The 13,249-nt window shown below is 43.1% G+C and overlaps 1 protein-coding gene across 1 annotated transcript; it reads right to left on the reverse strand.

Moving 5' to 3' along the window:
- Positions 1-9,252: 9,252 nt before the first annotated feature.
- LOC149322708 (pseudouridine-5'-phosphatase-like) lies at positions 9,253-9,951 on the reverse strand. Its single transcript, XM_089531146.1, has 2 exons — positions 9,790-9,951; positions 9,253-9,660 (listed from the first exon to the last, which is right to left on the reverse strand). Exons 1-2 carry the CDS (start codon positions 9,949-9,951, stop codon positions 9,253-9,255), a joined length of 570 nt encoding a protein of 189 aa, XP_089387272.1.
- Positions 9,952-13,249: the final 3,298 nt, after the last annotated feature.

Consider the following 13,249-nt stretch of genomic DNA (forward strand, 5'->3'; position numbering starts at 1 on the left):
TTCCATATCGCATGGTGGGAGAAATGACATCACCTTTCACCTTGCAACCACGAAGCATATGAATGCTGCTAAATGTGCTTCAGCCTCCAAGCAGTTTACATCATTTTTTGCACCAGGCAAAACTGAAGCAAAAAAGGTTGCTTTAGCAGAGGTAACATTTGCTTTCCACACTGTTAAGCATCACCAATCATACAATTCTACAGTATGCACAAGCAAGTTGATGTCTGAAATTTTTGGTGACTCTAAAATAGCTACAACCTTTTCAAGTTCAAAGACAAAAACTGAGGCGGTGGTAAACAATGTAATTTCACCTTTAATTCAGGCTGAATTAAAAAAAAGCCTTGACAAATGTGGTTTTATTGGTGTTAGTACAGATGCTAGCAACTGTTAGAGAAAAAGATCTTTGGGATGGTTGATGTCTCTTGTTACTGGTGGTTCTGAACTGGTACCAACTGGAACAGATGTAGTCTTCTCAGCTACTCAATATCAAAGTAACTTCAACACAGATTTTCACTCAAATGAGGGTTTATTAACTTTGTTGCTATTTACACTTTACAGCAAGCTACTATACATCTATACTCTTTTAGAGTCCATGCTAAAAGCTTGAATGTGACATCAGTCTTTGTTCTCTCACAAGATCAACTTTCCCACCAAGTGGACACACCTCTTTCCCATGAAGTCACCATGCTACACAGGAGCATAACAATAATACATTTGTTGATATTATGTCTCAGCACATGTCCTTGAAGACTTGCTCTTCCGGGCCTAGACTTTCTGGCCTTCAACAGGAACCATTTTAAACCTTAGTTAACCATTGACACATCTGAACATTTTCAATACAATTTAGAAATATATTTTAACATGCCCCTCCAAAATGTACAGATGTGGAATAACACTGTGTATTTACATTTATATCTTTGTGGAGTTAAGGAACCATACCAATTGCACAAGAAAGTTGTTCATGTCTTTCTCCAGAAAGTGCCTTTGTCAAAACATCTGCCAAGTTATCCCTTGTGTCAATGTACTCTATCTTTAGGATACCATTCTGAACTAACTCTCTTACATTCTGGTACCTTACTCCAATGTACTTAGTCCTGCACTTCAAATTCTCAGCCTCTGCCATCCCAATACATGATTGTGAATCCTCAAAAACCAAAGTAGGCTCAGTGCAATTTTCTCCCAGATCACTTAACAACTGTCTAATCCAAACTATCTCTCCAGACAAATCAGACAATGCAGCAAATTCTGCTTCTGAAGTACTAAGTGCTACACAATTCTGTTTTCTACTTCTCCAAACAACTGGACTACCTGCAAACTTAATCACAATTCCTGTTATTGACTTCTTTTCTGCCTCACTTGCAAAAGAACTATCTGCGTAACACACTAGATTCTCTTCACTTCCTTGAAACACAAGCTTCTTGTTCTTGCTACCTTTCAAATACCTCAAAACATGTTTCACAGCCGTCCAATCATCCACCTTTGGACTATTTGCACTTCTACTCAATAAACCAACTGCAAAAGAAATATCAGGCCGTGTATTGTTAGCAATGAACAACAAACTACCAATTACACTTCTGTACAACTCAGGATTATCAAACAATTCAGCAGACTCTGCACTGGCATAACCAGGAGTCATTGGGCTTTTCACAGGCTTTGCATCCTGCAATCCACACTTCTCAATCAGCCTCTCAATCTTTTTCTTCTGACTCAACAGACATCTGCCATCATCTGTCCACTCTACTTCTATCCCTAGGTAAGCTTTCAGATTTCCCAAGTCCTTCAATGCAAACTTCTGAGACAATTCCTTTTGTACCTCTTGCACTTCTTGTTCTGAATTAGCTGTTACACAAAGATCATCCACATAAATCACAAGAACTACCCCTCCTCTAGTGTAAACACAAGCATCTGCAACACTTCGTTTAAACCCAAGCCTTTCAAGCTCAGCATGAATACACTGATTCCAGCAACGTGCACTTTGTTTCAAGCCATACAACGCTTTATTCAACTTACACACTTTTGTCTCAGTATTACTACCAAAACCAGGAGGTTGTTCCATGTAAATTTCCTCCTCAAGCTTAGCATTTAGGTAAGCCGTCTCAAAATCAAAATGCCTTACCACTGTTCTTTGCCTCACAGCTAATGCAAGCACTAATCTCAAACTTTCTGGCTTTGCAGTAGGTGAGAAAGTTTTGTCAAAATTCTCAAACCTTTGCTGTGTGAACCCTTTAGCTACCAACCTGGCTTTGTACTTTTGACTATTATCAGGCATTTCCTTCTTCTTATAGACCCACTTGCAACCCACAACCTTGTGGTCTTTAGGCCTATCAACAATATCAAAAACCTGCTTCTCAACTAGAGACAAGAATTCTTGGTCCATAGCAGAAAACCATTTGTCTTTCTCCTCCTTAGGAAACTTCTGCAACTCTTCAAAACTCTCAGGCTCATCAGCCACTGCACAACAAGCAGTTGCAGTCTGAACAACAAATCTGTCAGGAGGCTTTCTCACTCTCTGAGACCTCCTAGGAATCAACACCTTTGTTCTACCTCTCTCATCCTCACTTTCTGAACTAGTTTGCACCTCAGTGTCCCTCTTTGACACAACTTCAAACTGACTTGTGGTGATGGGTGTGTGTAGTGTTGGCTGTGTTTGAGTGTGTTGTGAAGTACTGGGTTTCTCCTCCTCTGGAGACATTGTGGACATTGTGGGCTGTCTTACCCCTCCATTTCCAGCACTTTGCCCCAGTCGCAGAAACACTTCCTGATTGGAATGCAACCTCTCCCAGCCAGAATGTTTCTCAAAATTGGCACTTCTGGACAACAAAATTCTCCCATGACCCTGGTAAAATTTATAACTGTTGCCAGAATAACCCACAAACATCAACCTTTTCCATTTACGTTCACCCTTCTTTCTGAATTTTGTTGGCACAAACACATTTGCAAATTGCCCAAACACCCTCAGGTATTTTAAGTTTGGTGGTCTACCATGTAGCATCTGATAAGGTGTTTGCTTCACGGCTGAATTCCACACCCTATTTGCTATATGGTTAGCCATTAAAACTGCTTCACCCCAAAATTTTTCAGAAACATTAGCATCCAATAACATACAGTCTTTCATCTGCTTCAAAACACCAATACGTCTCTCTGCCAACCCATCTTCCTGTGGAACTGCAGGATTAGTGGTGTTGTGACGTATACCTTTCTTCTGCAACCAATTCTTAAGGTCAGAAGATAAAAATTCGCCTCCTCTGTCAGTGACCAAAGAACCCACTTTGTACTCAAATTGGCGCTCTATTTGATTCACCCAGTCTTTGAAGACTTCAGCAACCTCACTTTTCTCCTTCAAGACTTTCACATAGGAGTACCTTGTGTGCCTGTCTACAATTACCAGAAAATACTGACTTCCCCCAACAGTTTTAGTTAAAGGCCCAGCCAAATCAGCATGCACCACCTCAAACGGCCTTTTGGTGACACATTTTGTTTGCTTGGCCACTGGAAAAGCTTTCAATTTGATCTTACTGCAAACAGAACAATCAAGATGATTAGGACAAGAATTCATTTTGAACTCAGGACAAACCTCTCCTAGCTTTTCCAAACCTGAAAACCCTATATGACCAAACACTCTGTGAAAATAATGTGCACAATCTGCATGTAAAGGCACATTACTGACACTGGCACACTCAGCTTTGTCAAGCATAAAATACAATTTATTTTTCTTTTGTGCTTGTGCACATACCTTGTTCCCTTTGCTAATTATGCATTTATCTCCTTCAAATTTCAAAGCATACCCATCTGTTGTTAATGCAGACACACTAACAAGACAATTCTTCAATTTGGGAACACACAAAACATTTTCAAAATCTTCCCCAAAACTAGGAACATGTACAGTACCCATATGTTTTACCTCTCTGGGAACACCATCAGCCATTGCAACAGACTGAACATTTGACACAGACTTAGCTTTCAAGAGCTTATTGTCATTACACATATGGTTAGAAGCCCCAGAATCCAGCATCCAGACTGAACTCACTGTGGCTGCTTGATGGGCTTTGCAGTCATTGTCCCCAGCCACAACTGCCGCTCCACTCCTGCAACTAGCACCTTTTCCCTGCTTCTTCTTCGATGCTGCCAACTTTCAACAGTTCTTTTGGACGTGCCCTGGCTTCTTGCAATAGAAACAAGACTTGGACACTGCAGCCTTCTCCTGCTGGCAATTCTCCACAACCTCCAGTGGGTTGAATACCTTTGGTATCTGTCGCTGCTGCCTCTGGAGCCCTTCTGACTTCCGTCGCTGGCTCTCCTCCAAGACGCGCGCCGACACCAACTCAGCAGTCATCTGGTCTTCAGCCATCCCTTGGAAGCTATGCAATATGTGCTCAAAGTCTTGGGACAAACTCCCAAGCAAGATGTACGCCTTTTGCTCCTCAGGCAAGGTGACACCTCTCAGCTGCACTTGTGCAAACAGGTCATGCATTTCCTCCAAATGCTTCTCAGGATCTTGGTTACTTTGCATCTTGCAAGCATATAACCTTTTGCAACAGAGCATCCTGGACAAGGCAGTGCTACTTTCATGCACATTCTTCAAAGTGTCCCAGACAGCTTTAGCACTAGTCTTGAGCCTCACATGATTAATCTGGTTAGGCTCAACAGTGAGTAAAATTGTAGCTCGTGCCTTTGAATCATCAGCACGTGTAGCCTCAGTAGGACCTTGTTCCACAACACGCCAGAGACCCTCACGGACCAACAGCGATTCTGTGTAAACAGCCCAAGAGCTGTAATTGTTGTTGTTTAACTTGGGAAATCTTGCTGCCGCCTCCATGATTCAAAGCAAACGGCAAAACAGCCAAGAGTCCCAGCAAAATGTCCAACAAACACTGTTATCTTCCCATTTGCCTCCCGGCACAGGACAGATGAACAACACAGAGCTAACTTACAGCTGGAAGAAAAACTCCACAGCAGATTCTCAGTGGAACAGGAACTTCAGCAACAGCAGACCCTCCAGAAGACCATCTCAGCACACCAGCTTGGCAACCATCCTGGGAACCATCCTCAGGCAAACCATCTCGGCAACCATCCTAACCATCCTCTGCTACCACTTGTTAGAGAAAAAGATCTTTGGGATGGTTGATGTCTCTTGTTACTGGTGGTTCTGAACTGGTACCAACTGGAACAGATGTAGTCTTCTCAGCTACTCAATATCAAAGTAACTTCAACACAGATTTTCACTCAAATGAGGGTTTATTAACTTTGTTGCTATTTACACTTTACAGCAAGCTACTATACATCTATACTCTTTTAGAGTCCATGCTAAAAGCTTGAATGTGACATCAGTCTTTGTTCTCTCACAAGATCAACTTTCCCACCAAGTGGACACACCTCTTTCCCATGAAGTCACCATGCTACACAGGAGCATAACAATAATACATTTGTTGATATTATGTCTCAGCACATGTCCTTGAAGACTTGCTCTTCCGGGCCTAGACTTTCTGGCCTTCAACAGGAACCATTTTAAACCTTAGTTAACCATTGACACATCTGAACATTTTCAATACAATTTAGAAATATATTTTAACAGCAACCATAATTACCATAAAATATTCCCAGTGCTCATTCAGTACTTTGACAAAGAAGAGGGTGTTCAGTCAAAGCTTTTAGAATTGGTGGAATTGCAGAATGAAACTTCTGACACTGTTTCAGAATACCTTCACAGTGTTGTTGTACGTCAAGGAATTGATGGGAAAATTAGCTCATTTGGGGGAGACAATACAAATACTAATTTTGGAGGTTTGTCGAGGAAAGGGACAAACAATGTGTTTACCAAACTGCAATCTAAGCTGGGCAGAACAGTTGTTGGAATTGGGTGGCCTGCCCATTTTTTGCACAACTCCATACAATTCGGGGTTCGCCATCTCTCAGTTGATATTAATGCTACTATAGAGAGGGTGTATAATCATTTTTCGATATTCACTGTTAGGGTTGCATCACTTATGGAATATTGTGAGTTTGTGAATGCAACATACCATGATCTCTTAATAGTGTAAAAACTAGGTGGTTAAGTCTCTTTCCAGCAATAGCGAGGTTCTTGCTGATGTTTGAATCACTGAAGTCCTATTTTTTGTCTGTCTCCGATACATGCACAGTTCATATTACATTTTTTTTCTCTGATGGAGCTGGGGAGGTCTATTTTTGGTTTGTACATTCACAAATGAGTCTCTTTCAAATGGCAATGTGCAAAATTGAGAAAAAAGACATTTCAGTTAATGAAGTGAGATTGGTTTTAGAGGAAGTAATTAAAACTTTGAATGAAAGGCATAGTAAAGCTTTCCTGTCCTCAAAGGTAAAGACTCTGTTACATGAAACAAGATCTGTAACAATCAGAAAAGAATTTATGTCATTTTATGAAGAAAGTGTGAAGTATCTGTCGAAATGGAGCGAGTCTCTCTCTGAACTCAAACATTTTGATTGGCTACTTCTGAAGTCATCAGTTTCATGGGAAGAGGTAGAATGTACTTTTTTGTGGCTAGAGAAAAATAGCTGTTGTACTATTGATGAAGGCAGGTTGTTTGATCAGCTGACAAAACTGAAGGCTTTTCTGTCCGAGACTCAAACAGATTCTGACTTGGATACTTTGGCACACAAGAAGTGGGTTTTATTTTTTAAAAGCTGTGTTTCAGAAGAACAATATTCTGAGCTTCTGAAGGTAGTGCAGTTTTACTTCTCTCTTCCAGGGCATAATGCCAATGTAGAGAGAGTTTTCTCACTGATGAATGCCCAGTGGACTGATGAGAGGAAAAGATTAGCTTTGCCATCTATTCGGGCCATTCTGGACATACAGTACAATATGGCCAATGTAAGTTGCTCTGATTTTTACAAACTAATGAGCAGCGAAGAAAAATCAAAGTATCTTGCGAAAGTACACACTTCTGAGAAGTACAGTTGGTGCAAGAAACCTGAAACCGAGGGCCCATCCACATCCACTTCTTGTTAAAACACCTTGATATTTTAAATATGCATGCCCATGTTAAACCATATTAAGTGTTAAACCCAAAGGGTTTGGTTATGGAAGCAACTGCAATATGTAAGAAGCTATGTTAAATATAGCCATGTTTAATGTTAAACCATGTTAAGTGTTAAACCCAAGGGGTCTGGTTATGGAATAAGCCTCTGAAATATGCAAGAGGCCATGTTAAATAAAGCCATGTTAAATGCCCCAATGTGTGTTGTGTGTGTTTTGGAATGGAGGGGGGTGGTTTGGCCAGAAAGGGAGTACATTTCTGCCATCTGTCTAGGAATAATGCCAAAATGTCCTCCATTTTGATCATGCTAAGAAACATGCATTTATATTAACATTTTTTTTAAAATCAGCATTTTTTTTTTGCATGTCCTCCATTTTTAAAAAAGTGTCCTCCATTTGTCCCGGTTTGGAGGTCCTGACTTATGGCAACCCTAGATGGAAGTCATAGAACAAAAGTTTTGGGAAGGCCAGATATTCTCATCCCTGCCTTAGATCAAAATTAGCCTCTCTCCCTATCATGGGCAGAAACAGTAGAACACCATAATATAATATAAAACCATAAATCCCCAGAAGGTGGTGCTGGGGGATTCCTGCTTGATGCCCTGGCCATTTATCTGTTGCATCTCTCAGGGTCTGTGCCCTATGCTATTTAACATATATATGAAACCTCTGGGAGAGTTCATCCAGAGTTTTGGGGTGAGATGCCATCAATATGTGGAAGACACCCAACACTATTTATTCCTTTCCACTTCAATCCAAGGTGGTTCTGGTCCTAAACCAGAATGTCATCAGTAATGGACTGGATGAGGGCAAACAAATTGAAACTTAACCCAGACAAGACAGAGGTGCTCCTGCTCAGTTGGAAGGCAGATCAGGGAATAAAGATCCAGCCTGTGTTAATGGGGTTACACTTCCCCTGAAGGTGCAGGTTCCCACTTTGGGGGTACTCTTGGACTCAGCTTTGAGCCTGGAGGCCCAAGTCTCTGCAGTGACCAGGAGTGTTTTGCACATTTAAAGGGGCTGCCTTTGAAGAGTGTTCGGAAACTTCAGCTGGTCCAAACAGCTGCAGCCAGACTGTTAACTGGGGCAGGTTGCAGAGACCACACAATGCCCCTGTTGAAACAGCTCCACTGGCTGCCAGTTTGTTTCCGGACACAATTCAAAGTGCTGGTTATGACCTATAAAGCCCTATATGGCTCAGGTCCAGGCTATTTGGCAGACTGTATCTGCCTGTATGAGCTGGCCCAGGCTCTGAGATTCTCTGGAGATGCCCTTCTCTCAGTCCCACCACCATCACAAGAATGGTGAGTGGGGACACAAGAGAGGGCCTTTTCAGTAGCTGCCCCTACACCACGGGTAGGCAACCTTTTTGGGCCGGGTTGCTGTCCCTCAGGCGACTGGGGGGCCGAAGCCGGGGGTGGAGCTTCCACCCTCCGGGGACGGGGACGCATGCCGGGGGTGGAGCTTCCACCCTCTGGGGCGGGGCCACATGCCGAGGGTGGAGTTTTCACCCTCCGGGGGCCAGGCCTCCCCATCTTTGCAGGCCCCTGACGGGACCCCAGGCCCTGTCAGAGGCCGGCAAGAAAGCCTCTTGGAGGACCCCAGCGACGGCACCGGGTCTCCTGGAGGCCCGCTGCTGCCGCTGGAGCCCTGTTGGAGGGCACCACCGACCGACAGCATCGGGCCTCCAGGAGGCCCGCTGCTGCCGCCGGAGCCCTCAAATAGGGCTGTGACGGTGGTATTGGGCCTTCCAGAGGCCCGCTGCTGCCGCTGGAGCCCTGTTGGAGGGTGCCAGCGATGGCATTGGGCCTCCAGGAGGCCCGATGCGGCCGCCGGGGCCCTCAAATAGGGCTCCGACGGCTTCAGCGGGCCTTCCAGAGGCCCAATGCGGCCATCGGAGCCCTATTAGAGGGCGCCATCGCCGGCATCGGGCCTCCAGGAGGCCCGATGCCATCGCCGGGGCCCTCGAATAGGGCTCTGACGGCTTCAGCGGGCCTTCTAGAGGACATTCAAGAAAAGCTTTGGCGCAACTTCCAGACTCTTAGGACGCATGCATCATTTAAACAGCACACTTCCAAATTGACCTGAAACAGTTTTATTTTGGCCCGTCTGTACAGGGCCATAATTAGAGTACGGTATACCAGCTCTTTCAGCAATTAAAAAATAATTGCTAAAAAGAAGTAATCTGCTCCTTCTTCTGACATGGAAGGCTAAGTTTATACAAGAGGCAGGAACAGTTCTCAGTCAAATTTTGGTAGGCCAAACATTTCTGGCTTGAAGTCATTCATAGACTGGAGTACTAGAGTTGCTTCTTTAGTGAGTTCTTTCTTCAAATTTTCATCTGGAACCATCACCACTTGCATCCCAGCCACCAATGCTGCTTTTACCCCATTGGGTGCATCTTCAAAAACTAGGCACTTGGCTGGAGATGCTGGAGGTTCAAATCTCTTGGCACAGGTTAAAAAAATATCAGGCTGTGGCTTTCCATTTTTCACTTCAGGGTCATCACCCAACACGATATGATGGAATAAACCAAACAAGGGTTTGAGATGGCCTGTTTTCAGTTCATATGACTCGCGAGCAGAACTGGTAGCAACTGCTATGGGTATCTTGTGCTGGTATAAATGATGGACCAGTTTTTCAGCACCTGGCAACAGTGAGGCTGTAGGAAATAATTTTCTTTTCTTCTTTAAAGTTTCGCTCCTCATTTCTTCAGTAGTTAGGGGGATGTCAAAGATCTTCCGAATTATTTCTATAGCATCTGCTTCTTTTCTTCCCATGATTATGGTTTTCTCCTCCCAGGTGTATTTTTTCCCAACGCTGTCACAGAGCTCTTGGAATATCATGGTATAAAGGGTTTCAGTGTTCAAAAGAGTGCCATCCATGTCAAAAATGACATGCGTGACAGGCTGCAGTGGCTTGCCACAAGAGGTAGCCATCAGACTGTCAGAACAGGGGTCCCTGTGATGGAAGTAAACAAGATGCCACAAAGCCAAAACTGAAGGGTGGGCAGGCAAGAAATCAGGCTACCTAGTTGCACTACACACTGCTGTTGCCCTGACAGCTTCTGTGATTTCACCTTACTCCACAAATGCTCTTCAAGGTTATGTTTGACATAAAGGCATCACCATCCAGACTCTTGAATGGCTGCTATTGGTGTAACAGTCTAACAACATGGCTTCTCTTCTTGTTAATTCTGACACTGGGCAGAAGCTGAGTTAGTCTGCTAGATCGATAGCGATCAAAGTGTCTGTCTGGGTCAGCTTAAAGGCCAACTTATCATACTTCCTATAAGGTAGTAGCATCTAGTGCCCATTAGGTTTGGTAGAGCAAAGTAGAAGGGAAGGCAAGTCAACAGTAAGTAGAACTAACTCCTCGCCTGTGATGACACTGTAGTAGAATTTGTCAACATTTAACATCTAACTAAATTGAAAAACAGTCTCTTATGTTGGCTCAGTCAGGCGGCTTTCACATTATACTTGATTTTCTGCTGGGAGGAAGGATGGCCTCTAGCACACTTTCTAGCCATTACAGGTGAGAAATAGGGATCTTGTCTGTTCAAATTACACAGCTCCATGCCCCATCTCATTTTTTTAAAAAAGAACAAGAGATGCATGACTGTAAAAACATTTGTTATAACTGGGCATGTTGCTGGTCTGCTCTCTTGTTTATCATCTTAGGTGTAACTTGATAACTTCTCCTGTGCCAGACTTTAAGTGGAGATAAAAATCAGCGATAAAATTACTAGCACTGGCACTAAATTAATGTATTAATCTCACTCCCAGGTATTCTTGGGATGGGAGGATGGCTCAAAGCCAAATCAGCTAGAAAAGAAGGCCCCTTACCTGCATACCAAGATGGAACGGTTGGATTAGGCACAGAACCCATGAGAACAATGCCCATTGTACGTCTTGCAGAAGAGAAAATGAAATTTGGATGCTAGAACATAACAGTTGAACAAGGCTTGTAGGAGATAAGGTCATTTGGCCTTTAAGATGTCACTGCCAGACTCTTGATTGTTATTATTGCAGCAGAGTCACATGGTTTCTGTCCAATGTCAGAATTAACATGAAGAGAGGAAACCATGTTGTTAGCCTGTTGTAAGCCACCTTGGGTTCCATGTTGGGGGAAAGATTGGTTATAAATAGAATACAGCCAGGGTGGTGAAGTGAGTCAGTGTAGTGTAGTAGTTTGAGCACCAGACTATGACTGAAGACCTGGGTTTGAATCCCCATTCAGCCAAGTTCATTTAATGGCCTTGGGTAAATCACACTCTCTCAGCATCAGACGAAGGCAAAGACTGCCTCTGAACAAATCTTTTCAAGAAAAAACTGTATTAGTCTCACCTTAGGTCAGAAACTACTTGAAGGTACACCACAGCAATAAGTAGAATAAAATAGGCATTTATGCAGGCTTATTTCCCTATAACTGTAGAGTACTTAGCTCTTGAGAGATTTGGAGTCAAACAAAAGCTGTATTAAAACACACTGAGCAAACAGAGCTCTACCACCACTGTTACTGGCCCAGGCCCATCTTTAGAACAAGTTCGGAAACTGGACTTTAGGCCTGGAAAAGTGACATATTCTCTTAATGGAGACCTTTCAGAGTCACTGTGACTAATTTCCAATGAACAAAAGCATCCCAAACCACCCCACATTACAGACATTAGTTTAAAAGACAGGTGGCCAGGCTTCCTCCCAACCTCCACCCCCTTCCCTTCACTTCTGCTTTTAGAAACAAAACACTTTTTCCCAACTTCCTGTCAGGCTATACACAGTTAAGAATATACTTCCTCTCACCAAAAAGTGAAATAATTATATCCCAGTGTTTTCCTCTCACTATCCCAACAAATGTAATAAAATAAAGTGCTGTTTTTCAAATAAGGTGTACAATACAGCTGGCCCTCCTTATCCACGGATTTTTATCCACGAATTCAAGCATCTACAGCTTGAAAATATTCCCCCCCAAAAAATAAATTCCAAGTTGCAAACCTTGATTTTGCCATTTTATATAAGGGACACCATTTTGCTGTGCCATTATATTTAAAGAGACTGGAGCATCCACAAATTGTGTTATCCATGGGAGATCCGAACCAACCCCCATTGGATAACAAGGGCTCAATGTAATGCAGTTTAACACCACTTTAACTGCCATGGCTTAATGCTATGGAATTTTGGGATTTGTCGTTTTGTGAGATATTTAACCTTCTTGGTCAGAGAGTTCTGGTGCCACAACAAACTACAAATCCCAGGATTCCATAGCATTCAACAATCGCAGTTAAAGTGATGTCAAGCTCCATTATTTCTGCAGTGCAGACGAGGCCTGAAGCTTTCCTGGTCTGTACTCATAAATTCCACAATAAAACACTGTAAAACAAGTGAAAGTTTTTTCCTCTTAACATTGCAATGCCAGTTTTAGAAGGACCCTTCCACAAGTCTAGGCAAAAGTGGAAGTTCAGCAGCTACATAGGAATTGCCCCAACCCAGACAGCAGCATACTAGCTCACTGGCACAGGGCAGATGCTCATGCTGTCCTCCTGAATCCTGGACAAGTCAGCTGATTTCTTAAGAGTCCACTCACTGGACCTGTCTATCTTTCCTTCTCTCTCCAATGCTTTTTTTATCATTATGTCGCTTCAAGTTGCTTCTGACCTATGGTGAACCTGCCATCTGTTTTTCTTGGGAAGCTTTGATTAAAAGGAATTTGCCATTGCCTTCCTCTGAGGTTGAGAGAGTGGCCACCCAGTAGGTTCCCATGACTGAGTGGGGATTTGAACCCTGGTTTCCTGGTGTCCAAATCCAGAACTCAAAGCATTACGCCCACTGGCTTGCATTGCTTCTTTATGGACAGAGAAATCTGAAGCAGTTTCTCCTTAGGAGGATACTAATAGCTAATGCCAGTTGTCAGGAGCAGACTGTGGGTAGCCTGAGCATGGGGAGACGCAACCACTCATTTACCATTTTAGATTAGGTTCTGATGTCCCAAGTATCGCATGGAGATGCTTGCAGCAGGAACATTTATTGTTATTGTCAGTGTTATGGAGAATTGGAAGAGCAAATTAATGGGTTTTAAAAAATCTCTTCCTGACTTACACTATATACATTTAGAATGTATGTGTTTACCCAAAATGCTAGTCCCACTTATTTGACTTCAGGCTGACTGTGACTCCCATTGGTGGTGCATTCCTAAATTGGCCTATGCAGAAGTGAGCCCCAACTGAATTAAGGGAAACTTGAT

The sequence above is a fragment of the Sceloporus occidentalis genome, unplaced genomic scaffold, assembly GCF_023333645.1.
Source record: "Sceloporus occidentalis isolate IW3139 unplaced genomic scaffold, rSceOcc1.0.p SCAF_1, whole genome shotgun sequence".
In the NCBI taxonomy this organism is placed as follows: domain Eukaryota; kingdom Metazoa; phylum Chordata; class Lepidosauria; order Squamata; family Phrynosomatidae; genus Sceloporus; species Sceloporus occidentalis.

What these genes read in the sequence shown, in the direction of transcription:
- LOC149322708 (XM_089531146.1), bottom strand. Translation starts at nt 9,951, where the DNA reads ATGGCTACCTCTTGTGGCAAGCCACTGCAGCCTGTCACGCATGTCATT. An exon ending in AGGAGAAAACCATAATCATG is followed by an intron (nt 9,661 to 9,789) that starts GGAAGAAAAGAA and finishes TCACTGTTGCCA; the next exon opens with GGTGCTGAAAAACTGGTCCA.